Source organism: Herpailurus yagouaroundi, unplaced genomic scaffold (genome assembly GCF_014898765.1).
Source record: "Herpailurus yagouaroundi ecotype Mexico unplaced genomic scaffold, PumYag 196, whole genome shotgun sequence".
In the NCBI taxonomy this organism is placed as follows: Eukaryota; Metazoa; Chordata; class Mammalia; order Carnivora; family Felidae; genus Herpailurus; species Herpailurus yagouaroundi.
In genome coordinates, this window is record NW_024412427.1 from 1,620,950 (window position 1) to 1,646,541 (window position 25,592).

Below are 25,592 nucleotides of genomic sequence, written 5' to 3' on the forward strand. Positions count from 1 at the left end.
TTGATTTTGTGGGTGGTTCCAATTACCATGCACATTTTGCTGGATGAGGAAACTGAGGCTCAGTGACCCAAGTGAAGTGACTTGTCCAGGATCATGCAGAAAGACATGGGCGTTTGGCATCTGAACCAAGGTCCCAGAGAAGCAAGGACTGTTGGGACTGGGCGGGTCAACTCCTGCACTTCCCTCCCTCCTTCCCGGCTTGGGTCCCCCACTTGTCTTGACAGCGGCCGGGCCTGTCACGGGGCTCCGTACAGCCCTCTCCACCCTCCCGGCTGCCAGCGTACCGCCCCATCCCCTCCCAACCCCCGAGGGAGGAGGGGAGAGCGGGAGAGAGGAGGGGGGTCGGAGAGGCCCGGCGTTATAAAGGCTGCTGGAACAGCACAGCCCGCCAGACCCCGCCGCCCGGATCCCCTGCGCAGCCCGCCGCACCACGTGACCCCGCCGACCACCCAGCTCCGCCGCAGTGAGTCGGGGCGCGTCCCCATCCACCCCCAGACCCTGGCCGAGCCGCCCGGTCTACTGAGCCCGGGGAGGGGAAGAGATCCCATGAAGAAGGGGGCTGATATGGGGGGTACCAGGCCGAATCTCGATGGCAGGAATTTAGGACCCAGCAGAGCCGGGAGACCCGGGAGCCCGAGTTTGGGCAGGCAGCCCCCTTTTCTCCCCCGGTGCGGGGCCTGGGAGACCGCAAGCCACCCCCCAGGAATGCGCGTGCAACCGTTCCCATGGTAACATGCAAGCCGCGCCCGCCCTCTGCTAAAGGAAAGGGGAGGTGGGGGGGGGGGTGCGCTGGTCACTGGGAGGTCCAAACTCGTCACGCGGCGGGTGCACGGGGGGACTGAGGATGTCCCCTCCCCTTCCCCCCCGTGCCCCAAATCCTCTGGGAGCCAGAGCGCGAGTCGCATCGCCCTTCTGAGCCTCAGTTTCTGCATCTGCCAAATGGCGGCAATATAATTGGTTCCGAGTTCCCCGAAGAGCTATTTCGAGGGTAACCATCTCGCCAGCCCCTCTTCTGGCTGGACAACCGGGGAGTGGGTTTTAGCGGTCCTGATGACTCCAGCGACCCCACCCCACCCCAGGCCCGCTCGCCATGGCCCTCTTCGGGGCCCTCTTCCTAGCGCTTCTGGCAGGCGCTCAGGCCGAGCTCCCCGGCTGCAAGATCCGCATCACCTCCAAGGCGTTGGAGCTGGGTAAGGCGCGGGGCGGGACGAGGGCGGGTGAGGGAGGGGTCGCTCCAGCAGTGGGCGCAAGACCTAAGGGCCTCGCTGCTACTTCAGTGAAGCAGGAGGGCCTGCGCTTTTTGGAACAAGAGCTGGAGACCATCACCATTCCGGACCTGCGGGGCAAGGAGGGCTACTTCTACTACAACATCTCGGAGTAAGTAGGAGACCCGGGGGGCGGGGTCTCGGACTCCGGGGTGGAGCCTCTGCGTTGGGGGCGGGGCCTAGGGGCGGGGAAATTGCCTGGGTCTGTGGGGGCGGGTGGGGGCGTGGCCAAACCGGGGAGGCGGGACTCAAGAAACTGGACGGGGCATTGAAAATAAAGGTCAAGCCCTCCGACGTAGGCCGGACTAAGCACCGCGAAGCAGAAGGCTTGGGATTGAGGTGTAGCCAAAGAGCACCGAAGAGGCGGAGTCACGAAACTTGCCCAGGGATGAGAGTGGGGTCTAGGGTACCCGGGAGAGGTGGGAGAGGTCAGGGGAACAAGAGATAAGAGCCTTGCTTGGGATGGTGGGGATAGGAGAATTGGGATATGGAGCGGAGCTCAGCCGATGGAGACAAAATCAAAGGACTCTGTTAAAAGACCAGGTCTGGCAACCATGGGGTGTGAGAGGGAAGGGAATGGAAGCAATAGGCTTCTAAGAGAAGGGGGGAAGCTCCTCTCTGAGCTGTCCAAGTCCAGGCTGGGCACTCGAGGGGCAACGGAAGAATTCGTTCCACCCGCCCCGGTTTCCCCAGGCCTGGACTGGAAGAGAAGGGAATGAATTTCCTGTAGTTGGGCGGGGGGCCCCCTCTTCACGGTCCTGAATATGACCCCGAGGCCTCCTGCAGGGTGAAGGTCACAGAGCTGCAGCTGACATCCTCTGAGCTCCATTTTCAGCCAGAGCAGGAGCTGATGCTACAAATCAGTAACGCCTCCTTGGGGCTGCGCTTCCGAAGACAGCTTCTCTACTGGTTCTTGTGAGGATCTGGCACCCCTAGGGGAGTGGAGGGGGGATCTGGAGGGCTGGGATGCTGTGGGGCTGTGGGCAGCCCTTTTGCCTGAGTCCCAGTTTCTTCATCTGTACAACAGGGAAAAGCATACCCACTACATAAGGGTTGATAGGGCTTGGTAAAATGGTAAACTGCCGAAGTGAAGCCTTATTAAGAGGTATCATGATATATATGGGGTGGGTAGCGGGGTAGAGAAGCCGCGGTTAAGCTCCAAACTGGACATTAAATGCCCCGCACCCCCTTGGCAGCTATGATGGGGGCTACATCAATGCCTCTGCCGAAGGCGTGTCCATCCGCACAGCTCTGCAGCTCTCCAGGGACCCCACTGGCCGTATCAAAGTGTCCAACGTCTCCTGCCAGGCCTTGGTCTCCAGAATGCACGCAGCCTTTGGGGGAACCTTCAAGTAAGCCCTGTCTCCAACCCCAGTTGCACCCAGGGCGCCCCCTTTGAGCCTTACTGGCCATCTGCCTAGTGCAATGCAAAGTGCACAGGCTTGAGAATCAAGCCAACTGGGTCCAAATCTCAGTACTCTCATTTCCTGGCTGTGTGACCTTGGGTAAGTCATCGAAGCTCTGTGCCTCAGTTTCCCCGTTGGTAAGATGGGGATGATAATAGAAGCTATTTTATATGATGTTAGGAGGACTCTTTGTTAATATATGTAAAAATATTTAGAATGGCACCTGGCATATTAGTGGCTAGCTTCCTAGATAGAAGTCATTGTGAGGATCAGTAGGCAGTTGGGCGTGAACTTGGTTCTCAATAATTGGTAGCTCTTGGGGCGCCTGGGTGGCTCAGTCAGTTAAGCGTCCCAGTTCAGCTCAGGTTTGAGTCCTGTGTCAGGCTCTGTGCTGACAGCTCAGAGCCTGGAGCCTGCTTTGGATTCCGTGTCTCTCTCCCTCTCTGTCCCTCCCCTGCTCACTCTCTGTCTCTCTCAAATGTAAAATAAAACAACAACAAACATAACTGGCAGTTCTTACTATTACTTAACAAAAAAAAAAATAGCACACTTCCAGGTTTGGGGCTGAGAAATGGACTTTGTGATAGTTCTCAAAGAGAGTGGGAGAGAAAATATGGTGGATTTATCATCTGGTGTTGGTACAGTGCAAGTTTGTTGTTATTGTTGTTTATTTTTTTTTTTGGAGAGAGAGGGTGCGCACAAGTGGGGGAGGGGCAGAAAGAGAGAGAGAGAATCCCTAGCAGGCTTCACACTGTCAGTGCAGAGCCCGATGCAGGGTTCAAACTCATGAACTATGAGATTATGACCTGAGCCGAAATCAAGGGTCAGATGCTAAACCGACTGAGCCACCCAGGTCCCCCTCAAGTTTTTATTTATTTATTTAACAAATAAAGTGTATGCCAGTCCCTGAGGATGCATAAAGGAGCTCAGAGCCTAGTTGAAGGGACAAAACATTTGCCATCAGGGCTTTAAGGGAGGAACGAAGAGAGTACTCCAGGGGTTCAGAAGAGGGTAGTCTGGGAAGACTGCCTGGAAGAGGAAGCATCTGGGCCCGGACTGGGGGAAAATATAGGACAGGAACATTGAGGGTGGAAGGGAGGGCATGAGTAAGCCTCTGGAGGTGGGGATGCTCGCAGCGGGTCTGAGGAACTGGGGGTAAATTCAGTTTGGCTGGTGGGAGCAGGGGTTAGGAGAGGTCTTTCGAATCAGGCTGGAGAGGGGATTTGGAAAACCTTCATTAAAGAGCTGGTGCTTCGGGTCAAAGTTGAGCCACCTCCTCCCCATGTCTCTGGCCACTGATTTCTCCTGGACCTGGGTTGGGGTAGGGCAATGTCTGGGCTCACACGGTCTCTCCCCTCCTTGCAGGAAGGTGTATGAGTTCCTCTCCACATTCATCACCTCGGGGATGCGCTTCCTCCTCAACCAGCAGGTACGGCAGTGGTGGTGGTGGTGGCGGGTGGGGTGGCGGGTGGGGTGCCCTCCGTTTTGAAGGTCCTGACTCTGGACCCCGCCCCGCAGATCTGCCCCGTGCTCTACCATGCAGGGATGGTGCTGCTCAATTCCCTCCTGGACACCGTGCCCGGTGAGTTGGCGCTGGCTGGGCGGGGAGCTCTGGGCCACGCCTGGGGCTGGACCGGGGGGTAGGGAGGAGGCTGGGTATACAGCTTCGAGGCCATGGCTCAGAGCAGGCAACGCCCCTGCCACACCCTGGGTTCCCATATGGCCTCTGCTGCGGACTTGCCCTGTGTGACCCCAGGTCAGTACTCACTTCTCTCTGGGCCTTTCCATCTTCGCCTGGCTGGGGTGCCTCCCCGTGGGGTTGCTGTGAGCATTAGCTGCGTGACGATTGTCAAGGTCCTCTGTCTTTATGTGCTCGCTGATCATTGGGACCCCGTGTGTGTTCATCCCCTGCACTTAATAGGTGCTCAACTAACGTGGATTCCCTTTTCCTAAGCTTTGACCTCTGTCTGCTGTGGGGTAGAGATCACCGTGCCCCCTACACGGGGCACAGGGAGGGAGGGAGGAGGCAGGGAAAACTCATGAGGGCAGGGAATCTCTTGCCATGTTGTTTTGTGATCTGATAATAGCCCTGCCGTAGTGGTGGTGGTAGGAGGAGTAGTAATAGCAGCTTCTTCCCACATAAAGCTAATTTGATCCCTGCAACAACCCTATGAGGGAAGATTGATGACCATCATTTATGGGTGAGAAACAGGCCCCAAAGGGTGAACACCTCGCCCAGCGTGACACAGCGTGAGTGACTGAGCTCCTTCCCACAGTACGCAGCAATGTGGATGAGCTTGTTGGCATCGACTACTCCCTCCTGAAGGATCCTGCAGCTTCTGCCAGCAATCTGGACATGGACTTCCGGGTGAGCTGCCTGGCTGGTGGGGCATCTCTGACCTGTCCCCTGCGTCGCTGCCTTTGTCTTCCTGAACCACAGCTCTGATGAGGCCACTCCGTTGCTGAGCCTGCCATGGCTCCCCATTGCCTACAGAATCAGGGTCAACTCCTGGGGCCGGCCCCACCTTTCTAACTTCACCCTGTTTCTCTGCATTCTTTCCCAAATATGCACCCTCGTTTCCTACCTCAGGGCCTTTGCTCATGCACTGCCCTTCCCCATCTTCCCTGAAGGAGCTGGACATACGGCTCTATGCACATAATCTCATTTCACTCTCACGACTGTGTGAGTCAGGCACTTCTGTTTTATTTATTTTGGGGATGTGGACACTTGCTCGAAGAGGTGATGTCACTTGCCCAAGGCCACACAGCTACTACGTGGCCATTTCCTTTGCTCCCCACAGTGGATGGAGTGTAGCGGTTTCAGAGCAAGGATTAGAGCTGGCATGTCTGAAGTTCAGGTCCTGGCTCTGCCACTTACTTGCTGCGCGATCTTAAGCAAGTGGCTTACGGGCATCTGGGTGGCTCAGTCGGTTAAGCGTCCGACTTCAGCTCAGGTCACGATCTCACGGTTCGTGAGTTTGAGCCTCACGTCGGGCTCTGTGCTCCCCTCACGTGGGGGAGGGGCAGAGAGAGAGGGAGACGCAGAATCCGAAGCAGGTTCCAGGCTCCGAGCTGTCAGCACAGAGCCCGACGTGTGGCTCGAACTCACAAACCGTGAGATCGTGACCTGAGCTGAAGTTGGACACTTAACCGACTGAGCTACCCAAGCACGCCCCCCCAAATTTTTTTTAAGTGGCTTAACCTTTCTGTGCCTATTTCCTACTAATATGTAAATGGCTATAATACAGTAAGAAAACATCTCTCACGGAGGATTATGTGGATTAAAGGAGTTGGTGTATGTCAAGGGCACGGAAGAATTACTATGTAAGATGTAAGCAGCAGCTATTATTGCTGCCATGTATCGTTCAAGGCCCACTGAAATGCCACCTCCTCCTGAACCCTTTCCTGAGCTTCCGTTCTCCAGTCTGACGGGAGTGCTCCCTTGAAGCTGCCCTCCTGTCCATGCCTTTTTAAGAATTGTGCTAATGAGGGTGCCTGGCTGGCCCAGGTGGGAGGAACATGCGACTCTTGATCTTGGGGTCGTGAGCCCAAGCCCCACGTTGGGTGTGGAGATTAAATAAATAAAACTTAAAAAATTGTGCTGAGGAGTCCCCTAAGGACAGCAGCTGGGTCTGACCCCCACCATCCCTCACAGTGCCTGCCACAGGGTGTGGGAGCATCTGGGTGCTGGGCCAGTCTGCCTTGGCCTTGACCCTGATCCCCCAACTGCAGGGGGGCCTTCTTTCCCCTGGCGGAGGGCAACTGGAGCTTGCCCAACCGGGCGGTTGAGCCCCAGCTGCGGGAGGAGGAGCGGATGGTGTACGTGGCCTTCTCCGAGTTCTTCTTTGACTCCGCCATGGAAAGCTACTTCCGAGCGGGTGCCCTGAAGCTGTCACTGGTGGGGGACAAGGTATGCCAGGGCCTGTTTGTGGGATGGGCAAGAGGGGCCCTGTCACGGAGCTCCTGATGACCCTGCTTCACCCCCAATTTCCCTACCCAGGTGCCCCACGATCTGGACATGCTGCTGAGGGCCACCTACTTTGGGAGCATCGTCCTGCTGGTGAGTGCGGGCAGGAGGTAGGCACCTGGCCAGGGTGGGAGGGCATAGCACCTGCATGCCAGTGAGGGGACGGTGGAGGTGTGCGGGTGGAGTCCCCCCGAGGCCACTGTGGAATAGACAGAAGGCCTGGCCTCCTGCCTGTGACCCAGTCCTCTTACTTGTCAAACTCATTTCCAAGTCCTTGAAGGGCCCTTGCTACTTCCTGCTCTTCATGAAGCTATGAGGACAGGCTGAGACCCAAGCTCTGTAAGTGTAGGGGCGCTTTAACAATGACTGATGTAGTCTTTTTTCTTTTTAAGTTAGTTAATTCGATTGTTAAATAATCTCTATGCCCTTTGTGGGGCTTCAACGCACGACCCCAAGATTAAGAGTCATGTGTTCTACCGACTGAGCTAGCCAGGTGCCCCTGATGTGGTTTTCTTTTTTTGCCTTATTTTCCCTTGTTTAATGGAGGAGTTCCCACCTACTCTTTCAAAATGTAAAAAGCATCTTAGTGGCCATTAAAGGACTTGCCCTTAATTTCCTTTACACTATACAACCTCACAGAACTGTCATGAGTATTAGCTGAATCAATTCATGCAAAGGGACTGGAACAGCACCGGGTGCAGAGTAAGTGCTCAGGAAACACTCACTGGCTGCTGTTCTTATCAACACTGTTAGCACCATCGTCTCCATCAACCTGATGGCCAAGCGTCAGTAAGAGTGTGGACTCTCTTGGCAGACTGCCTGGGTCTGAATCCCAGGTTCTGCAACTGGAGGACCACATAACCTTGGACAAGTACTTAACCTCTCTGTGCCTCAATTTTCCCATCTCAAAAATGAGTAGAATACCTGCCTCACATGGTCATTGAGAGGTTTCAATGAGCTAACACAAGTGAAGTAGGAGTGCCTCTCGGACAAAGGACACGGCAGGTTAGAGAGAGGAGATATGGCAGAGAGAGGGGATATTTGATGCAAACACAGTCTCAGGAGTCTGGTTGAAGATGGATCCCCACGACCAAGAGCTCAGGAAGGCAGGAAAGGAGGAGACATTTCTAGAAGGAGACATTCCCTTGTGTGAGCAAAGGCACAGAGGCTGGACACAATTTTGAAGGGTCTGGAAAGCCACACCAGCCTTCATATTTGTGTGCCTGGGCTCCCAGCGGGCAGAACCTGAGCCAGCCGTCCTCCCCTCCTGGTGCTCATCAGGGAACAGATCTGGGTTTTGACCCACCCTCGCTCCTCTGTCCCCAGAGCCCGGCGGTGATTGACTCCCCGCTGAAGTTGGAGCTAAGGGTCCTGGCCCCACCTCGCTGCACCATCAAGCCCTCGGGTACCACCGTCTCTGTCACCGCAAGTGTCACCATCGCCCTGGTCCCGTCCGACCAGCCTGAGGTCCAACTGTCCAGCATGATTATGGTGCGGGCACCAGATTAGGAGCTACTGAGGGTCAGGGAGATGCGGGCTGTTGATCCTTTGGGTCAGTAACACCCCCCTCCCAACTCCTTGCCTGCAGGACACCCGTCTCAGCGCCAAGGTGGCACTCCGGGGAAAGGCGCTGCGCGTCCAGCTGGACCTGCGCCGGTAAGCAGATGGCCAAGATCTCGGGCAAGCCCTTAACCTCCCTGAGCCTCCGTGTCTTCAGGTTAATTGCACCTGCCCAACAAGTGGGGAGCTGAAATTCACTCAGATCTACAGCCACTGGAGAGCTAAGGTCTTTGTTAATGCATAACAAATGCATCTTATTCAAGGGTAACTTCTCTGCCTTGCCTTACACCCGAGAGAGAGGCAGAACAGAAACTATGAGGTGTCCAAATTGGCCCAGCAAGGTTAAAGGACGTGCCCTCAGTCACACAGCAAAGAGCCAAACAACATGGGTTCGGGCAGAAACCTCCGCACAAATTTTGTGATCTTGAGAAGAGTCACTTTATCTTTCTAAGCTTCATTTTCTTCATGGGCTAAACGTAGGGAAAAGTAGCATCCATTTTGTAAGGTTGTGCTGTTTGTGATGCTAGCCACAGGTGCTAGGGGTTAAATGAGATACTGCAGGGCAGTAGTTAAGAGCCTAGATTCCAGAGGCAGATTCTGCCATTTACCAGCTGTTGAGACCTCAGACAAATTACTTAGCCTCTCTAGGCTTGATCTGCCCCATCTAAAAAGCGCGAGTTGTTTAACAGTGCCCACTTCTTAGGGTTGTTAGGAGGATTAAGTCAGTTGGCATTTTAAAATATCTTAATGATAGTTAACTTTTTGTAACACGCTTAGTATCTGGTAGGGAGGAAGCTCTGTAGGCTCTGTTAAATAAACACAAACAACACAGGCAAAGCTGCCAGCACGAGTCTGGCGTAGAGGAAGCGCTCAACAAATTAAAAGTGGTAGCCTTGGAAAAAAGGAACCCAAAGAGGGAGAAGTGACTCACCCAAGGATGCACACCTGGAAGGCGGCAGAACCCCTGGACAGGTGTGTAGGTGGGAGCATTGCAGGCTGAAAGTCAGGGGCTTCTGGCCGGTAGGCCTGGGTGGCCTGAGGAAGGGGAACCTCCAGGGTTCGTGCCCACTAGACACTTGTCTCCCATAGGTTCCGAATCTACTCGAACCAGTCTGCACTGGAGTCGCTGGCAGTGAGTTGGGAGTGGCGAGGGGGCCAGGGCTGGGTTGGGGCCGGGCAGCTAAGGCAAGTCCGCTTCCTGCTGGCTGCCCTGACTTCCTGCCTCCTCCCTCCCAGCTGATCCCACTGCAGACCCCTCTGAAGACCATGCTGCAGATTGGGGTGATGCCCATGCTCAATGGTAGGGCTGGGGACGGGAGGGAGGAGAGGGAAAGGAGAGGGGAGCTGGGTGGACCCAGGTTGAGCCCGCTGCTCCCACCCACAGAGCGGATGTGGCGGGGGGTGCAGATCCCACTACCCGAGGGCATCAACTTCGTGCGCGAGGTGGTGACCAACCATGCGGTGAGTGGGGGTGGGGAGCGAGTGATGGAGAGGGAGGGCAGAGCCTTCCCCCCACTTCACGACCCTGACCTCCCTCTGCTGTCAGATCCCAGCCCCTCCCTTATCAAGTGTCGCTCCCATTTTAATCTTCCATCAGACCTCAGCCCTCTGCACAGGCTGTGCCCTCACCTTGCAACACTCTTCCCGGATCCCACTTTAACACCTGAGCTAAGAGGCCGTCTCAGAAGCCCTCCTTGACCCCCACAGGCCACGCTCCTGCAGCCTCTTTCACACCCTTCACAGGAGTTAGAACTTCTTTGAGGCTCCTCTCCCACTAGATTGAGAGCCCTTCAAGGCCAAGGGCCTGTCTCGATCTTTAGATTTTGGTCTCTGTAACGGAATGAAGAGGCTCCCCTCTCTGCCCCGCTGCACAGGGCTTCCTCACCATCGGGGCCGACCTCCACTTTGCCAAAGGGCTGCGAGAGGTGATTGAGAAGAACCGGCCTGCCAGCACCAGCGACACCTCGGCATCCAGTGCCCCACCACCTGCCACGACGGCTGCCTGAGCCCTCAACCCCACGCTGGCAGGGGCATCCAGGACTTCGACCCTCTCGGCCCCTCCCAGCCTATAGCATCCTGTGTAACCCCCAGTGCCACAGAGAAGACAGGGTTTTAAGCTGTACCCAATTTAATTCCATAATCACACTCAATCCATCAATTAGTCCGTCCACCCTCCCCGCGGGCTGTCCTGAGCTCTGCTGTGTTCCAGTGCATTAAGGGAGGGGGCCAGGCCGCACCCCAGTCAGGAATAAAGTGCTAACTCCCCCAGGCTGTCTACGTGAGGCACTGGGGCCCGGTCTGGGAGGCAGAGGGCTGTGGGGGAGGCAGGGGCGGGGGAGCAGTTCTGGAGGCAGGGACCTGCCCCACGGGGGCATTTTGCATAAAGGCGGACCTCCCTTCTAGCAGGAGGGGCCAGGAAGAGGGGCTGGATCAGGCAGAAGGGGACCGGTCTCCGTGGTCATCAGTATGGCTGCTTATTCAGGAAGCGAGAGAACATGGTGAGGGCAGCCTGGGGCTTGTCGGTGGGGACCATGTGTCCAGCGCCCTAGGAGCAAAGCTCTGTGAGATTCCCCCTCTTGTGTAACCCCTGCCCCTGGGCGCCCCTCCATCCTACTGGATCCCCTCAGCCAGCGACCTTCCTCTTCTCCCAAGCCCTGCATTCTCCCCACCCTGCCCAGAACGCTTGCCCTCATGGGGCCAGATGGTAAATGGGTGTAAAAGGGAGTCGGAAGGAGAGGACGGGTGGGTTCTGCCCCATCCCCTCCAGCCAGGCAGCCCTTGCCAGGCCCAAGCCCTACCTTGATGGTGAGAAAGGCGATGTGGGAGAACTCCTTCACGAAGCCTGCGATCTGCTCCCCGCTGTCCCCGTAGTCCACTAACCAGGGCCGGCGCTGGACCTCCATCTGCCCCACCAGGGAAGCCTTAGCAGCCTGTGGCTGTGCTCAAATCTCTCTCACGTCTGCCAGCAGGACCTCAGGGGCCTGAACTCCCCCCAGGTTTGTCCTGTCTGCCAGAGCCAAGCTGACAGGCATAGCTGCCCTATCCCTGCACCCAACCTCACCCCAGAGCCGGGATCCTTGCCTTACCTTCTGGTTCAGGGAATCCACAAACCACTCGTCCCCCATGAAATTGCAGGCCATGTCCACATCTCCGTTGTAGAGCAGGATCCGGTATTTCTGGAGCGGGGGGGGGGGGGGGGGGGGGGGGGGGGGGGGGGGAGGGTCTGGAATGAGCCCAGGCCCCAGCCCTTCCCGGGTTCAAGCCTTACCCCCTCAGGGCATTCGAGGGGCCTTGCTAAATAGCAAAAGCAGGAAACACTCAGGTTTTCTGTTTCCTACATGACTGGTGTTTTACTAAATGCTTTACCTACGCAAGTAGATACCAATAACCCCATTTTATAGGTGGAGAAACCAAGTCTCAAGATGGGAAAAACTTGCCCAGGGGCGCATGGCTAATGAAGGGACGTACACACAGACGTTCTGACCCCTAGAGGTTATGTTCTAACCACTGGTCCTAGCCTGGCTCTGTCAGGATTTCCTAGATGACCTTGGACAAGGCCCTCTCCCACCCTGAACCTCCATTTGCTCGTTTGTAACACATTCTCGCCAGCTCTTTTCAACCCAAAAGCTCCTTGGCTGATGCAGCCTCCTACGACAGAGCAGCATGGGGTGGGGACAAAGCAAGGTTCAAATCATGACCCTGCCAGTCACTGGACTTCATTTCTTGAAGTTTCAGCTCCCCGTGTCCGGAGTGGCACGCTAAAGGGGGCCCCGCCTTGTCATGCCACTCCAGGGTCCTGAGGCTGCTGGTGGACCCAGCTGTGCCGCTCCCACTCACCTGTGTGGTGAGCAGCTTAAGGTACTGGGACTGCATGCTTTGGTAGAGACGGCGGTACTGTATATTCACCAGGAAGCTGCGGGAGCACGTGGGCGGGTCCCAGGAAGACCAGGTAGAAGGAGAAAAAGAAATCAGATCTCCTCTCCCGTCCCCTCCTACCTCCAAGCTCCAGCCTGGGAGGCAGAGTTGGGATTCAGTCCCCTCCTCAGGCATATCATCTCTCCAGGACTTACGTGGATGGGGGGCTGGGATTCAGCCCACCCCCGTGCAGAAACGCATATGGGAACATTTAGTGATTGGTTTGCAACTGGCATTTAGTGTGCAGGAGCCCACCGGTGGGAGAACCACAGCCTGTAACAGCAGTAGGGCAGGGGCACTGGCCAATCAGCATGGACCTGAGTGGCCCCCGCTCTGCCAGGCGGCATCCTTTTACTCATTCGGGTCATAGGAGATCTCTGCAGCTGGGGACTATATTGGAGTGGGGGTGGGGGACAGTGTCTATTTACTAAATGCCAGGGGAGTAAATCGCTATTTTACCAGCCCAGGTGGCCATTTAAGAATGAACTGGCTAAATATCAATCAATGTAGTGGCTAAACACCTGCACGGGACCCTGTGTCACCCCCTGGGTGCCTGAAGCGCCCCCACAAGAAACCCTAGCCAAGGGATCCTGGGAAACCTTTCTGATACCCAGGAGCCCCAAGTGCCTGCCACCCCTGGGGCCACGGCTGGCCGCAAAGCCTCACTTGCACATGTCCCAGTGGGGCAGCTGCTCGGGGATGTGGAGGGCCTTCCGCACATAGGGGTTGTTGAGGTACGTGGAGGCGGCTGTGGTGTTGGTGCAGGGGGGGTCCATGCGCAGCCTACCCCCAGAACGCAGCAGTGCCTGGGGGCACAGACGGCAGGTCAGGGTCTTTGTTTCCCTGCCCCCCCCCACCCCCTCCCCCCGCCACCAGGAGAAAGTCCATGCTCTTCCTGCACACCTGATGCCATGTCCGCTTCAGCGGCAGGCGAGAGAAGATGTTGCCCAAGTCATGGAGCACAATGGCGTCCTTCTCGTACCTGCAAGTGAAGCGGGGGACGTGTGCCTCAGCCTCCCGATGGGGGCTGGGACTGGCCCCCAGGGCACACGGCAGGGCCTACCTTAAACGGCCAGGCACACCCCCAGCACATGGGGCATAGAGGTTGTAAATGTTGAGGCCGGAGTTGCCCACGATGCGGGACACTTCCTGCAGCTGCAATGATACATGGGAGCCACCGTGCTTCACAGAACCCCGGCCTCCCCATGATCTCACCAACTCGTCCCAAGATTGACGGCTCTCCTACTCCACTTCTTGTCATTACCCTTCCCCCACTTTTTTTCCACAGGCAGGGAAACTGAGGCTCAGTGGAAGGAATCTGCCAGACCTGGGTCCAGAGCCTACTGCCGCTACACCCTAGCACTGTGACTTCAGGCGAGTGACTTTAACGTTCTTGGCCTCGGTTTCCTCTTCTGGAAAATGTGGGTAATACGATCTCCCTTAAAGGAATCTTGAAGATTAAATAATCTATGTTGATATAGTTTGGCCCGGTGCCTGGCACAGAGTAGATGCTCGACAAGAGGGAGATCCTTTCCCTCACAGGGGTTATGGGATTTGCCTAGAAAGTCCCAGGAAGTAGTGGTGGGAACACATCCCTAGACGTGTCCCAGAGGACATCAAATTGCTGGAGGAGGCAGGATAGGAAAGCAATAGGGGATGGGGTCAGGGAGGCCCGAAGGAGGAGATGTGGTCCTATTCTCAGGGCCGGGGGAGTCAGGGGTGACACAGGTTGGGCGGCAGAACCTCACATTGGTCACGCATTCTGGGTCTGTGTTGTCATAGAAGTTACACTTGTTCTGAGAGCAGCAGTGGGTCTGGAGAGAAGACCAGAGCCTGTAGGAGACGCATGAAAGTGTTCAGGCCCAAGGTGGGCCTCCCACCTTCCACATCCAACCTCCCGCCACCACCTGACCCCAGCCAATGAGGAAACAGATCACAGGGGATGGTACGCAAGTTCCAAAGCTAGCTGCTCTGGGGCCACACGGCCAGCCCTCCTGAGTCCATTTAAGTTCTGGTCTCCATTCTTTGGCCTTTCAGCACCAAACACGTCTAGCAATCCCAGCCCCCACCCCCTGCTCAGAAACTAGGGTAGGGCCTGGGGTATCATGTGCCTGGAGGGCAGACCTGAGACCTCAAGATCTGCCCCACCCTAGAGATTGCCCAACTGCCCCCTCCCATACCTGTTCCCAAGGAGGCCGTGGTAGTAGGCGAAATAGACCAGGGAGTTGTCATTCTGCTCGTAGGAGGAGAGTCCGTTGCCCACAGCCAGCCCCTGTGAAACACCCAGGGCATTCAGGTCATCTGGAGGGAGAGGGGGAGCCTCCCCTGACTACACCCAGACCTTCAGCAATCTGGAAGCTGAAATCCAAGGTGGTTTGTGGGGAGGCCACTTGAAGCTAAGAACAGAGCTGGCTGGCTGACAGGTGAGCTTCCTGTTGTGGGAGGCACGTGAGCAGAGAGAGGCCACCCAGTGGCAAGCATGTTATAAAGGGGACCAGTTGGACAGAGAAAATGGCCTCTTTCACGCTGCTAACCACAAGGCCAGGACAAGTTGCCTCTCTTCCCTCCTGCAGCGGCCCTGTACCTGAAGGTTCATGCTGGGATCCTGCATGACCAACACTGCCAGGGTGGGGATGTAAATGCCGGCATAGCTCTCTCCTGTCAGGAAGAGCTCATTGTCCTTGTACTCCGGGAAGAGGCGGAAAAAATCCTTAAGGGCCTCAAAATTACTCTGGGCGACCTAGGGAAAAGAGGAGGAGAGGATCAAAACGCTTTGGCATTTGAGCTGGAAAGAATCTGAGATAATGACATCCACCCGCTCTGAGCAAGAGGAAGTGGCTTGGCCAAGACCACACATAGCATGTGACAGAGCCAAAATCCAGACTCCAAGGCCACGTTCTTTCCCTCCTGGGTCTCGCTGCCTTTAGAGAACCAGGGAGGCTGGGGCACAAGGGCAGGCACTGGACTCACCTCCGTGTCATTGGTTGCATAAGACTTGTCATCAGAGTAGGAGAAGCCCACCCCAGCTGGGGACTCAAGATACAATACGTTGGCAATCTGGAGGGGAGGAGGAAATGAACTGAAGAGGAATCCCCAACCCATCCAAGTGCTCAGACACCCCCACAGGAACCCCCGGCTCCGGCTATACCAGGTTCCAGGAATAGGGGTTGTACTCCAGGGTGGCACCATCTGGCTGCACCTGAAGAGGAAAGAGATGGCTAAGTCCCGAGGACTAACTGGATGGAAGGAAAGGGTGACCGTGCTGGGCAGTTCACATTTGGGCAAAACCCTTGAAAGGTACAGACAGTGAAACGAATGGTACAGATGAGGAAACCCAGGCTCAGGAGAAGGGCGCGCTTGGGAAAAACCTCCGAGTCCTGTTCTCCCTCCTCCCGGGCCCTTTCCTTCAGGAATGCTTCCCTTGCTGGTCAGGGGGCAGATGGTGGCTTTCGACTCACCAGGAAGGGGCCGTGCTCCGTGAGGAAGCCGTCTAAGGAGCTGCAGCCCGGCCCTCCGTTGAGCCAAAGCACCACAGGGCTGCTCTTGGGAGCCTTCTGGGACTCCACAAACCTGGGAGGGGAGGCAGAGCAGGGTGGGTGCAGGCGGAGGGGCCCCTTCCAGCGCTCCCTGCTCTCAGGCTCCCTCAGGGGTCTTCAGACCCTCCCCCACCCCGCGCCCCGTCACCTCCCCGCCCGGGACGGGGTGGGGGGTGGCGCAGACCAGTAGTGGAGGTGCTTGGAGCCGGAGCCGCGGAGGTAGCCTGAGTACTGGCGGAAAGCTGGCTGCTTGGCCAGCCCGGGCAGGCACTGGATCTCATCCAGGTCCGGCGCTGCCCGGCCCGGGGGCGCCCAGGCCAGGAGCAGCAGCAGCAGCAGTAGCAACCACCGCGGCGACAGCGCGGCTCCGACCATCTGCGGGAGGAAGTGGGGCCGACTGTTTCCGCGCTCCCTTGCTCCTCCAACGCTTCGGTGCGATCGCCCCGCGGAGGAGCTGACGGCGCGGCGGCTATAGGAGCCCCCCAACCCGGCCCGGCCCCAGCGTCCGCCCGCCCGCCGCGCCGCCCAGGACCGCGGGTCCCCTCCAGCCTCCAGAGCGACCTCACCTCGACTCCCCAGCGTCGTTGCTCTCCCGGAGGGGCTCGGCCACGGGAAGTCATGTGGAGTCCGAGTCACGTGGGCGCCGGCGCCACGTGACAGTCTTCCTCCGGCGCCTCTCGGGTCTCCGGGGACCCCGGGGACGCAGGCGGCGGCGGCCGGCGCTGGGTCAGAGTCCGCGGGCTTCTCAGGTTATCTCGCGGGCGCCAGCCATCGGATGACCCAGATGTGGGCGGCCAGGATCCCCCGGCCTCCCGGGGGCCCCGGTCCAGGCAGGATGGCTGAGCGAGCGGCGCTAGGACCCCCGGGCAGAGCCTCGGGGAAGGGGGTGGGGGGGGTGGAGTGGGAGGGATACCTTACATGGTGCCCCCGCGGTCACCCTCAGAGCACGCCGCCCAAAATAGCCCCCGGCGCCCGCTGGCCTATCTCACGGCTGGGAGATGGCTGCTGTCTCCGAGCCCGTGGACTTGGGTGCGCCTTGGAGAGCCGCGCGCCCCGAGCCCCCTCCCACCCGCTTCCACAGGGTGCATGGTGCCAACATCCGCGTGGACCCCTCCGGGACGCGGGCCACACGCGTGGAGAGTTTCGCTCACGGCCTGTGCTTCAGTCGCGAGCCGCTGGCCCCGGGCCAGGTATTCTTGGTCGAGATCGAGGAGAAAGAGCTGGGCTGGTGCGGGCACCTGCGCCTCGGCCTGACTGCGCTAGACCCTGCCACTCTGGCCGCGGTGCCCGAGTTTTCGCTGCCCGACCTGGTCAGCCTCGGCCACACCTGGGTCTTTGCCATCACGCGCCATCACAACCGCGTGCCCCGGGAGGACGGCCCGGAGGCAGAGGCAGCGGTCCCCAGCCGCCCCCCAGCCCTCCTGGTGGAACCCTATCTGTGCATTGAGCAGTTTCGCATTCCCCGAGACCGCCTGGTGGGCCGCAGCCGGCCGGGGCTCTACAGCCACCTCCTGGATCAGCTGTATGAGCTGAACGTGCTGCCTCCGACCGCGCGCCGCAGCCGCCTGGGCGTTCTTTTCTGCCCGCGCCCTGACGGCACGGCGGACATGCACATCGTCATCAACGGCGAGGACATGGGTCCCAGCGCCCGGGGGCTGCCAGCCGCCCAGCCCCTCTACGCAGTGGTGGACGTCTTTGCCTCCACCAAGAGTGTGCGCCTTGTCCAGCTCGAGTATGGCTGTAGGTATTCCACCCCCCTGGGCAGCGACCCCTCCTGGCCCAGTGTGGGACAGGAACTTGCGAGGACTCCCAAGCCAGCTAGCAAGGCCTTGGTCTGTCCAGCATTTGTTTAGAAGTTGGGGAATCGAATTTCCAATTATGCCTCTGCTTGTGATCTTGGACAAGTGGCTCTCTGGCTCTGGGTCTCAGTTTAGCCATCTCAGCTGTGATGGATTAGGATGCTGGCTTTGCCAGTATTTTCTGTATTAACCTAGAATCCCTAGGGCAGGGATTCTAGACTGATTTTACATCCAGGCTGCTTTGAAAATCGTGTGCCCCTTTATTCGACAAATGCTCCTAGATTTAGGCATACCAGTTCAAAGGCACTGTAGGCCCCGGATTGAGAGCGTCTTAATCCTGAGGTCTGGTTCTTCATAGCTCTGCTAAGCTCTTTATTTATTCCTGTGATCATTTCATGGATTCACTGAACTAGAACCCACTCTGTCAGGCCTGTGCCAGAAGCTGGGTGAGCATAGGTGAATCAAGCACTACCTATATCCCCGGAAACTGCTAAGGAGGGGTTAAAATAGAAATAGGGCTGCAGCAATGTCAAAGTTTGGAAAAGAGGTGCTTATCTTGACCACACGAACAGCCCCATGACTCAGGCTGGGCCTGGAGAGCAGAAGGAACTTGCCCAAGTTAATGACAAAGGGAGAACCGAGACCTAGATCTTTTGGGTCTCAGCCTCAAGTTCAGTTTGCCTTTGACAGCCTTCTTTCCACAGTGCCGTCCCTGCAGACTCTGTGCCGCCTAGTCATCCAGAGGAGTGTGGTGCACCGGTTGGCCATCGATGGGCTCCACCTGCCGAAAGGACTTAAGGATTTCTGCAAGTATGAGTAAGGCTTGCGGCCACCCTGGAACAGGGCCACAGGAGTGCGTCCTGGCCCTGGAGCTGTGGCTCGTCCGAAGCTGGCCGTACTGCTGCCGGCCAAGCCTGGAAATAAACACACCGAAGCTGACACTGATCACTGGAGGGTCTCCTTGCCCTGGAAGCCTGTGAGGGGCACTTTTTAGAATTGTTGTGGGTCAGCAGGTCCGAGCAAGAGAGAGCATTTTATTTTTTTAAGTTTATTTATTTTTGAGAGAGACAGAGAGAGAGAATGAGTGGGGAAGGGGCAAAGAGAGGGAGAGAATCCCGAGCAGGCTCCACACTGTCAGCACGGAGCCCGATGCTGGGCTTTGAACTCACGAACCATGAGATCATGACCTGAGCTGAAACCAAGAGTCGGGCGCTTAACAGACTGAGCCACCCAGGCACCCCAAGAGAGAACATTTTAGACATTACCTAGACCAGTGGTACCCAGCCTGTCTACTCATTAGGGTTATCTGGGATACCTAGAAAGCTGATGCCCCAAACCCCATCTCCAGAGATTCTCATTCCATTTGTCAAAGGATTAGGCCTAGACATCGTTGCTTTGTAAAAACAGCCTGGAGGTTCTAACATAGAGTCACGATTGAGAAGCGCTCCTTTAGAATAGAGGTCTTGACTTTGGCATGTATTATAACCACTTAAAGACCTTTGAAAAATACTGACAACTGGGTCTGACCCTGGGATTCTGATTTAATTGGTCTGGGATGAGACTGGACCTCAGTATTTCTAAAAGCTCCCAAGAGAACTTCATGTGCACCCCAGTGTGCGACCCAGTGTCCCAGACCAACGATTTCATTTTGCCATCGGAAAACTGAAGCCTAGAGATGGGAACGTATTCCAGAGGCACACAGCAAACTCCCTCTCTCATACTGCAGAGCACAAAACACTCGCCTCCTTTATTTCTATCTCTGATCATTTGCTTCCATACAAATAATCGCATTTAATCCTCACAACGCTGGTAAGGTGGTGGGCGGCCATTACTCCCACTTTAGAGAAGACTGTCCAGGAACAAAACTGTCAAAGTGACTCGGCCAAGGTAGAGGTAAGAACCTAGAATGTCCGGTCCCTGGTCCAATGCTCTTTTAACCCCATCCCATTGTCATATACGGGTTCTAGAATGAACAGGTCAGTGCTGTGAGGTGGGTTCCAGGTGTACAAGGGAGGGACTATGAAGTGACGTTCTAGAATGGGGGAAAGGGTAGGAGAGGAGGCAGATGACTGTTCCCTCACAAACGGGGGCTTTGGGGCAGACATGTCCTATTTCATGTCTCCACAAGCTCATCAAGGTCTTCTGCCTTCCAGCCAAGGTGAGAGAGGGTCTTCTGGAACTGGAGGGGGCACCACAACTTCCCCTGAGAACTTGTTTCCTGCCTCCTGGGAGGTGGAGGTTCTGCCGGGGATTTGGGGGCTGGCCCTGGAGTCAATTCTCTGAAGAACGCCATTCCAAAAGTCCTTGCCGGTAGCTACCTGCCTGCTCACTCATTCATTCAACAAACACTTCTCCGTTACTTATTCGATGTTGGGGCCTGGGGATGTGGGTATGAGTAAAACACCTAGTTCCTGACCACTAGACAGCCCTGCTGGGGCTCCTGTTTCCAGTGCTCTGCTCCTATGCCCTGCCCCTCAGGGCCTCCTCAAAGAGACCAAGAATAACATTCCATCTCCTTCCTGTCTTTACAGGTGGGGCTGCTTCTCCGGGCGCATCCCTTGGCCTCTATAGTGCTGTAGAGCCAGTAGTGGTGGCCCCTGGTGGACTAGGCCCACTGAGCCAGAAACCTGAGCAGGTGGCACCTGCTGCCCAGGCCCGGGGCCCGGCCCTGGCAGTGCCGGAAGCCAGGGGCTGCCCTGGGGGGGCTAGCTGGGAGACCCTGCGGCGGAAGGAGTACAGCCGATACCACCACAAGTCCCCCCACATGAGGCAGCCGGAGAGCTTGGGCTGGGAGGACGGCTGCTCCAGAAACAGAGCTCCCCACCTGGGTGGCCCCAGCAGGCCTGGGCCCCTGCTGCTGTGTGAGCTGTCACCAGGGATTTTACCCATGCCCTCTGAGGCAGGGGGGAAGGAGGCCGGCTCCCAGCCTGACATCTGCATCCTTACCCTGGCCATGATGATCGCTGGCATCCCCACCGTGCCTGTCCCCGGCCTGCGGGAAGAGGACCTGATCCGGGCAGCTCAAGCTTTCATGATGGCCCATCCGGAGCCAGAGGGGGCTGTGGAGGGGGCGCGGTGGGAGCAGGCACGCGCCCACACAGCCTCTGGGCAAATGCCCCTAATGAGATCCAGGAGAGGCCAGCCTCCTGGCTCCTGCTTGTAGCTGGATGAAATAGCACCAGATACACAGGGTGGCTTCTCCGTATGGTTTTTGGGCAGACAGGATTGGGGGTGCCTGTGGCAAGGATGGGGACAGGGCAGTCATTGGAGCTGCTCTGACAAACGCAAGCCTTTCATCAGGGTCCAGACCCCAGGAAGTTTCTCCAGTTAGCACTAAGTCAGGAAATAGATCTTATCAGAGTAGTTATGATGAAAACTACCTGAGGTAGGGAGCCCGGCTCGGGGTGGAGGTCGCTTTTGTATTGTTTTGGGATTTGATCAAGATTTCTTGGACAACGTCCTAGGCAATGTGAATTTTCCTCTTGCCTTACATTTCCCGGCCAGCTGAGGGCAGGTGATGGGAGCAGAGGCAAGGAAGGAAAATGAAGTTATTTGAGCACCCACTGGGCACTGGGCCCATTACATGCAGGCTCTCCTTTAGTCTTGCCAATGCTGTGCGATCTCCATTTTTACAGATGAACACACTGAGCCTTTTTAAGGGTGGCTTGCCTGAAGTCTCAGAGCTAGTAACAGGCACAACTAGGCCTCAGAAATCAGGCAAGGAACCAGGATTTGCATGTAGTGTCAGACTCCAAGTCTTTCTGTGATATTTGCTCTGTTGCCTTCTAGAAGACAAAAAACTAGACAAGTGCTGGAATAGGCAACATTTGACTTTAATGACCTCTGGGTGGGGGATAGGGGACAAAGGCTGGGATCCACCTTCTCTGTGGGTCAGGTGAATCATCTAATGACTGGGGAAGCTGTTACCAGGCCCCTGCCCTTGATCTCCACTCAGTGTCTTATCCTAGAGCAGGGGGTCACCTGTTTTTGCAAGGCCCTTGAGCTAAGAATGGTTTTTAACCTTCTGAAAAGGCTGTCAACGCAAAACCAAGCCAAGAATATACAACAGAGACTGTGGCCAGCAAAGTCTAGAGTATTTACTGCTAGGCCCTTTACAGAAAAAGTTTGCTGACTCCTGTCTTAGGGAACTAGACACATTTTAGGTAGCAGTCTGCAGTAGAATAGAAGAGCCTTGTCTTTTCCTGGAGGGAGGGCCCATGGAAGTGCAACAGTGTGAGTGCATGTTGGTGTGTGTGTGTCGGGGTGGATGTGAGTGTGTACGTGTGTGTGAGCATCTCTGGGCACAGGGTAATCAGAGCTGGACCTGCTCATAAGGGCCGATCCAGCTGTCGGCCAGTTCCCGCAAGGTGCTGTACCTCCGTTCAAACTCCTCCTGGCTGCAGTGCTGCAAAAGCTGACTCACCTCCTCAGTGAGGAGCGCCACGGCCAAGTGCTTGTCCAGTGTCTCACTCCACTTGCTGCCCAGGATGTTGTCTAGACTGGCAGCACAGCCTGCTGTCCACTGGGCTGGCAGCATGTCGGGCTGGAGCACCTGGTGGCGGGCACTGAGCAGGGCTAGGATGTGGCGGCAGGGCAGGTGGAAGGCCTGGTTAAAGTAGCAGCTGCAGCTGGCAGGGGGCTGAGGCTGCACCCTATGGGTGTCCTCCAGGATCTGTATGTTCACCTTTTCTGAGCCGGAGCCAATGAGGTGCACCGATTTCTGGACCACAGCAAGCTCACCCAGGCAGAGCTGGGCCGCTGGCCCCGTGCAGATGGCATTGAGGGAGTGCTGGATGCGGGCTTCTACTAACTGCTCCACTCTGGGGCTTTCGGGGCTGACATCTAAGGGGGCGTGATTGTTCTGGGGACTCAGGCCCAGGCTGGAGCTTGCCTTGTCTCCAGAGTTCTGCTGCATGTATCGGAGCAGCAAGGTCATGCCTTGTTCCACACACGGGGTGGTGCCAAAGAGCTGGCTGAGGACGCGGGTGGTGACCTCCAGGCCCTGGAAGTAGCGGCTGCTCTCAGCCCGGCTTCTCCAGCGGTGGGCCAGCCAGATGCGGTCATTGAGCAGCCAGTGTGAGTGGAGCTCGGGCAGCTGGGCCGGAGGGATGCAGCTGCTCAGGAGCGTATACAACTTCCTCAGGTTGCCAGCTGTGGCCGAGCACATCGTGCTCTGCAGGGAAGTGAGGAGCACCCTCTCCACAGGCTGTTCAAGGGACAGCTGATAGAACTTGCCCTGGAGGAACTTACAGATGTGGAAGGCTGAGAGCAGGACCTCGGCTGCGGGGAACTCCATAGTGAGGGTGGGCAGGGGGAGGAAGTGGGGATCCACCAGGATGGTACAGACTCTCTCCCATGCTGGGTTAAACTTCTTAAACACCTGGAACATCTGGGCCAGGCCTTCAGCATCCTCCTTGGCGGGAATGGCGAAGTAGACCGCCCGGGCAAGATGACCCTCCAGCTGCACCCGAGGTCCATCTACCAGGAAGGTATATAGCACCTTGCCCACTGGGTTATAGGTCCGGTGGATAAATAAGATCTCAGGGAAATGGGCAAAGACACCTTGCATAAAGCAGCTCTGGTAGTTGAGGGTATCTAACTCAGCAGTCTTGCTAATCTGATACAGCAGCATAGGTGGGTTTGGGTCCTCAATCAGGAGCTCATTCAGCATTGTCAGGGCCATGGGGAGATGGGAGATGTCTGGATGCCAAGGTCAAAGTAATTTCTCTGCAAGGCTGCCGTCCAGGAGACTCTCAGGATCTCAAGCTCCAACTAAGTTGAAGCCTGAGGCTGGACTGTAGTTCCCAGATCTTGTTCCGAAGATGGGCCTAGGGAGAGGAAGACAAGTTTAAGGCAATAGTAGGGGCTCAGCTCTTCAATTATGTATCCAGATAATATTGCTTACTATGTAAGTATTGCTTATTACTGTGACAGTATTGCTTACTGTTCTGGGGGAGATATACAATAAACGTGTAAACAGATAAAGATATAACAAATAAGGAAGGTTACAAAGACCACAAAACTGGGTACCAGGTAGAGAGTAAGGTGGGGGAGGAAGGGATACTTTAGCTAAGGTGGCCAGGGAAGCTCTCTCTGGGTGGGGAGAGAGGATGACATTGGAGCTGAGACCAATTGGTAAGGTGGCCATAGGAAAATTCAGTTCCAAGAGATTGAAATGGGCGTGAAGGCTGGAGGTGCATGTGGCCTTTTTTTTTTTTTTTCTTAAATAGCATTTTAAATATCTGTTTAGTGCTTTATATTTGCAAATTACTGCTGGCATCCATTCTTCCATTTGGTCCTGGTATATACAAGCGAACTGATTGCCCCCAAAATTGTATGATTCTGGGCAAGTCAGTGACACTCCCTCTGAGCCTCAACCCCTTGAACCACGAACAGGGGCTATCAAATGTGCTTGGCTTCTCCTGCCTCTCCATTAATCCCTCTATTAACTGCAGCACTCTGTTCAAATGTTTCCTCTATTTGGCCCCAAATCGGGTTACTGTCCCCATTCTACAGATAAGAAACTGAGGTTCAAAGAGGTTAAGTGACTTGCCCACCATTACTCTGTAAGTAGCCGGAAGCTGAGTCTTTGACTTCGGATCCTGACTGCTTTCCACACAGTACCTGAGGTCCAAACACCAGAGAGGGGCCGCAGCCTCTGACCTCTCACCTCTAACCCGGGTGGGAGGATGTAGATGTCAGACGTTCCCATTCGGAGTCCGGCCGGAGCCGGAAGAGAAGTCAACCTCCCACCCCGTTGGGGGCTGTGTCACGGCTGACCGCGGTCATCAACTGCCTCACACCTCCACGCCTTCAGAAATCACTCACCCACTGCCTGGCTCCGTCGCCATGTCTCCCTATTTGACCCTGCCTGACTCTGACTGACCTCTAGGCTCACCAACCGCGGCGCCAGCTTCGCCGTGACTCGGACCAATGGCCTGAAGAGTTCGCGGTCGATCTTTGGGGCATAGACCAATCGTAGCCTGGCGATTTGTGGGCGGGTGCTGTTCCTAGGGTTACGAGGGGCTCGGCTGGCGGTGACCAATGAAAGCCCGAAGATACTAGCATCCTGGCAAGCCTAAGCTCTGAGGCTGGAACTCCGGAGCCCCGCGTCTGGGGAGAAGACTCTGGAAGAGCCTGTTACTATGGAAACTCCTCAGAGGCCGAAAATGAAAAGGAAAATAAATTGCAGTGCTTTGTGGATTTTTTTTTTTTTCTTTTCTGGCCAAATTCCAAAGCCCCGGGGGATAGGAAAAGGTGCCGATGCAGTTGTACTGTATCTTCTGCCTAATGAGGCCCAGGTCTCAAATTCTGCCCTCTCCACCAGGGGTCAGGGGCCCAACCCTTAGAGTAGAGGAAATCCAGATCTCCTTGAGAGAGCTGAACCTTGGTGTTGCGCAGCCCCACCCCTTCCAGTGGTTTACAGAAGAAAGAGATCCAGAAAGGCGCTGTGACTTAAGATCCCGGTGCAAGCAAGAGGCAAGACCGACTGCTAACTTTGACCTCGGTTCCCCTGAAGGTGGTATCTTGGACAGCTGGGTAGCTCCCCAGCTTTAGGTGGTTAAGATTACCAACCAGCAACAACAACAAAAGTCCATGCTGGTGCTTAAAACTGAAACGGGGGCGTCCGGGTGGCTCAGTCAGTTAAGCCTCTGACTTTTGATTTCGGCTGGGGTCATAATCTCACGGTTTGTAAAATCAAGCCCTGCCTGGGACTCTGCGCTGACAGCGGGAAGACTGCTTAGGATTCTCTCTCTCCCCCCTCTCTCTGCCCATCCCCTGCTCTCTCTCAAAATAAGTACACTTAAAAAAAAAAAAAAATGGAAGGAAATGTTCTGTTTGTATACATCTAGAGGGTAAATTGGGATTCGAACAGGGCAACATTTATTTTTACAGGTGAGAAACCTGGGGTCAAAGAAATTAGAAACTTGCCCACAGTCTGCCAGCAAGTCTAGCCCCCACCCCCCTCGTCTATTTGGCCTCCTCCTGCTAGAATTCTAGGCAGCCTGAAATCAGTGTTGATGGCTTGGTTGGTAGCAAGAAGATGAAGTCAGTGGTGGACTCCTAAGTCTTTGAATTTAAGGCATCAGATTCTGTTTGGCTCTACAACCCCCATTAGGTTCCTTCCCTGTTCAAGCAGCACA

At 56.1% G+C, this 25,592-nt stretch overlaps 5 protein-coding genes and 1 long non-coding RNA gene across 10 annotated transcripts; 4 read left to right on the forward strand and 2 right to left on the reverse strand.

Moving 5' to 3' along the window:
- Positions 1-201: 201 nt before the first annotated feature.
- On the forward strand, positions 202-10,466 carry PLTP (phospholipid transfer protein). The gene is made up of 16 exons (XM_040446900.1): positions 202-463; positions 1,080-1,190; positions 1,278-1,377; positions 2,052-2,180; positions 2,462-2,617; positions 4,037-4,100; positions 4,190-4,253; positions 4,948-5,039; positions 6,405-6,581; positions 6,672-6,731; positions 7,965-8,129; positions 8,227-8,294; positions 9,288-9,330; positions 9,435-9,498; positions 9,583-9,659; positions 10,073-10,466. The coding sequence occupies exons 2-16, from the start codon at positions 1,091-1,093 to the stop codon at positions 10,202-10,204; spliced, it is 1,491 nt and encodes a 496-aa protein (XP_040302834.1). The 5' UTR covers positions 202-463; positions 1,080-1,090; the 3' UTR covers positions 10,205-10,466.
- CTSA (cathepsin A) lies at positions 10,309-16,510 on the reverse strand. Of its 3 annotated transcripts, none has more exons than XM_040446902.1 (15): positions 16,216-16,351; positions 15,834-16,024; positions 15,572-15,683; positions 15,262-15,312; positions 15,084-15,170; positions 14,698-14,853; positions 14,294-14,385; positions 13,862-13,946; positions 13,177-13,268; positions 13,017-13,095; positions 12,780-12,919; positions 12,036-12,111; positions 11,285-11,374; positions 10,997-11,101; positions 10,309-10,743 (listed from the first exon to the last, which is right to left on the reverse strand). In XM_040446902.1, exons 1-15 carry the CDS (start codon positions 16,267-16,269, stop codon positions 10,660-10,662), a joined length of 1,494 nt encoding a protein of 497 aa, XP_040302836.1. In that variant the 5' UTR covers positions 16,270-16,351; the 3' UTR covers positions 10,309-10,659. The 3 variants fall into 3 exon arrangements, with proteins under 3 accessions (XP_040302836.1, XP_040302835.1, XP_040302837.1); XM_040446901.1 differs by having other exon boundaries at positions 10,997-11,134; XM_040446903.1 differs by lacking the exons at positions 10,309-10,743; positions 10,997-11,101; positions 11,285-11,374 and adding an exon at positions 11,416-11,846 and having other exon boundaries at positions 16,216-16,510.
- A 36-nt stretch (positions 16,511-16,546) lies between these two features.
- NEURL2 (neuralized E3 ubiquitin protein ligase 2) lies at positions 16,547-18,393 on the forward strand. Its single transcript, XM_040446904.1, has 2 exons — positions 16,547-17,389; positions 18,153-18,393. Exons 1-2 carry the CDS (start codon positions 16,648-16,650, stop codon positions 18,266-18,268), a joined length of 858 nt encoding a protein of 285 aa, XP_040302838.1. The 5' UTR covers positions 16,547-16,647; the 3' UTR covers positions 18,269-18,393.
- Positions 18,394-18,593: 200 nt separating this feature from the next.
- Positions 18,594-21,525, forward strand: SPATA25 (spermatogenesis associated 25). The gene is made up of 2 exons (XM_040446913.1): positions 18,594-19,606; positions 19,980-21,525. The coding sequence occupies exons 1-2, from the start codon at positions 19,486-19,488 to the stop codon at positions 20,609-20,611; spliced, it is 753 nt and encodes a 250-aa protein (XP_040302847.1). The 5' UTR covers positions 18,594-19,485; the 3' UTR covers positions 20,612-21,525.
- Positions 21,261-24,331, reverse strand: ZSWIM1 (zinc finger SWIM-type containing 1). 3 transcript variants are annotated; one of them, XM_040446911.1, is made up of 2 exons: positions 24,277-24,331; positions 21,261-23,276 (listed from the first exon to the last, which is right to left on the reverse strand). In XM_040446911.1, exon 2 carries the CDS (start codon positions 23,129-23,131, stop codon positions 21,761-21,763), a length of 1,371 nt encoding a protein of 456 aa, XP_040302845.1. In that variant the 5' UTR covers positions 23,132-23,276; positions 24,277-24,331; the 3' UTR covers positions 21,261-21,760. The 3 variants fall into 3 exon arrangements, with proteins under 3 accessions (XP_040302845.1, XP_040302844.1, XP_040302843.1); XM_040446910.1 differs by lacking the exon at positions 24,277-24,331 and adding an exon at positions 24,073-24,179; XM_040446909.1 differs by lacking the exon at positions 24,277-24,331 and adding an exon at positions 24,006-24,118.
- Positions 22,829-24,651, forward strand: LOC121012112 (uncharacterized). The gene is made up of 2 exons (XR_005781947.1): positions 22,829-22,937; positions 24,070-24,651. It is a non-coding gene; the product is annotated as an uncharacterized LOC121012112 (long non-coding RNA).
- The last annotated feature ends 941 nt before the right edge of the window (positions 24,652-25,592 follow it).

Excerpts from the sequence above, each read along its gene's own strand:
- ZSWIM1 (XM_040446911.1), bottom strand. The coding sequence starts at position 23,131 with ATGGCCCTGACAATGCTGAATGAGCTCCTGATTGAGGACCCAAACCCA.
- PLTP (XM_040446900.1), top strand. The coding sequence starts at position 1,091 with ATGGCCCTCTTCGGGGCCCTCTTCCTAGCGCTTCTGGCAGGCGCTCAG. Across the intron at positions 1,191-1,277 it reads CTCCAAGGCGTTGGAGCTGG|TGAAGCAGGAGGGCCTGCGC; the intron begins GTAAGGCGCGGG and ends CTGCTACTTCAG. Across the intron at positions 8,130-8,226 it reads AACTGTCCAGCATGATTATG|GACACCCGTCTCAGCGCCAA; the intron begins GTGCGGGCACCA and ends CCTTGCCTGCAG.
- NEURL2 (XM_040446904.1), top strand. The coding sequence starts at position 16,648 with ATGGCTGCTGTCTCCGAGCCCGTGGACTTGGGTGCGCCTTGGAGAGCC. Across the intron at positions 17,390-18,152 it reads TGTCCAGCTCGAGTATGGCT|TGCCGTCCCTGCAGACTCTG; the intron begins GTAGGTATTCCA and ends TTCTTTCCACAG.
- SPATA25 (XM_040446913.1), top strand. The coding sequence starts at position 19,486 with ATGGGGGAAAGGGTAGGAGAGGAGGCAGATGACTGTTCCCTCACAAAC. Across the intron at positions 19,607-19,979 it reads TCTTCTGCCTTCCAGCCAAG|GTGGGGCTGCTTCTCCGGGC; the intron begins GTGAGAGAGGGT and ends CTGTCTTTACAG.
- CTSA (XM_040446901.1), bottom strand. The coding sequence starts at position 16,269 with ATGACTTCCCGTGGCCGAGCCCCTCCGGGAGAGCAACGACGCTGGGGA. Across the intron at positions 13,947-14,293 it reads CACGGCCTCCTTGGGAACAG|GCTCTGGTCTTCTCTCCAGA; the intron begins GTATGGGAGGGG and ends CGTCTCCTACAG. Across the intron at positions 13,269-13,861 it reads ACCCAGAATGCGTGACCAAT|CTGCAGGAAGTGTCCCGCAT; the intron begins GTGAGGTTCTGC and ends GTATCATTGCAG.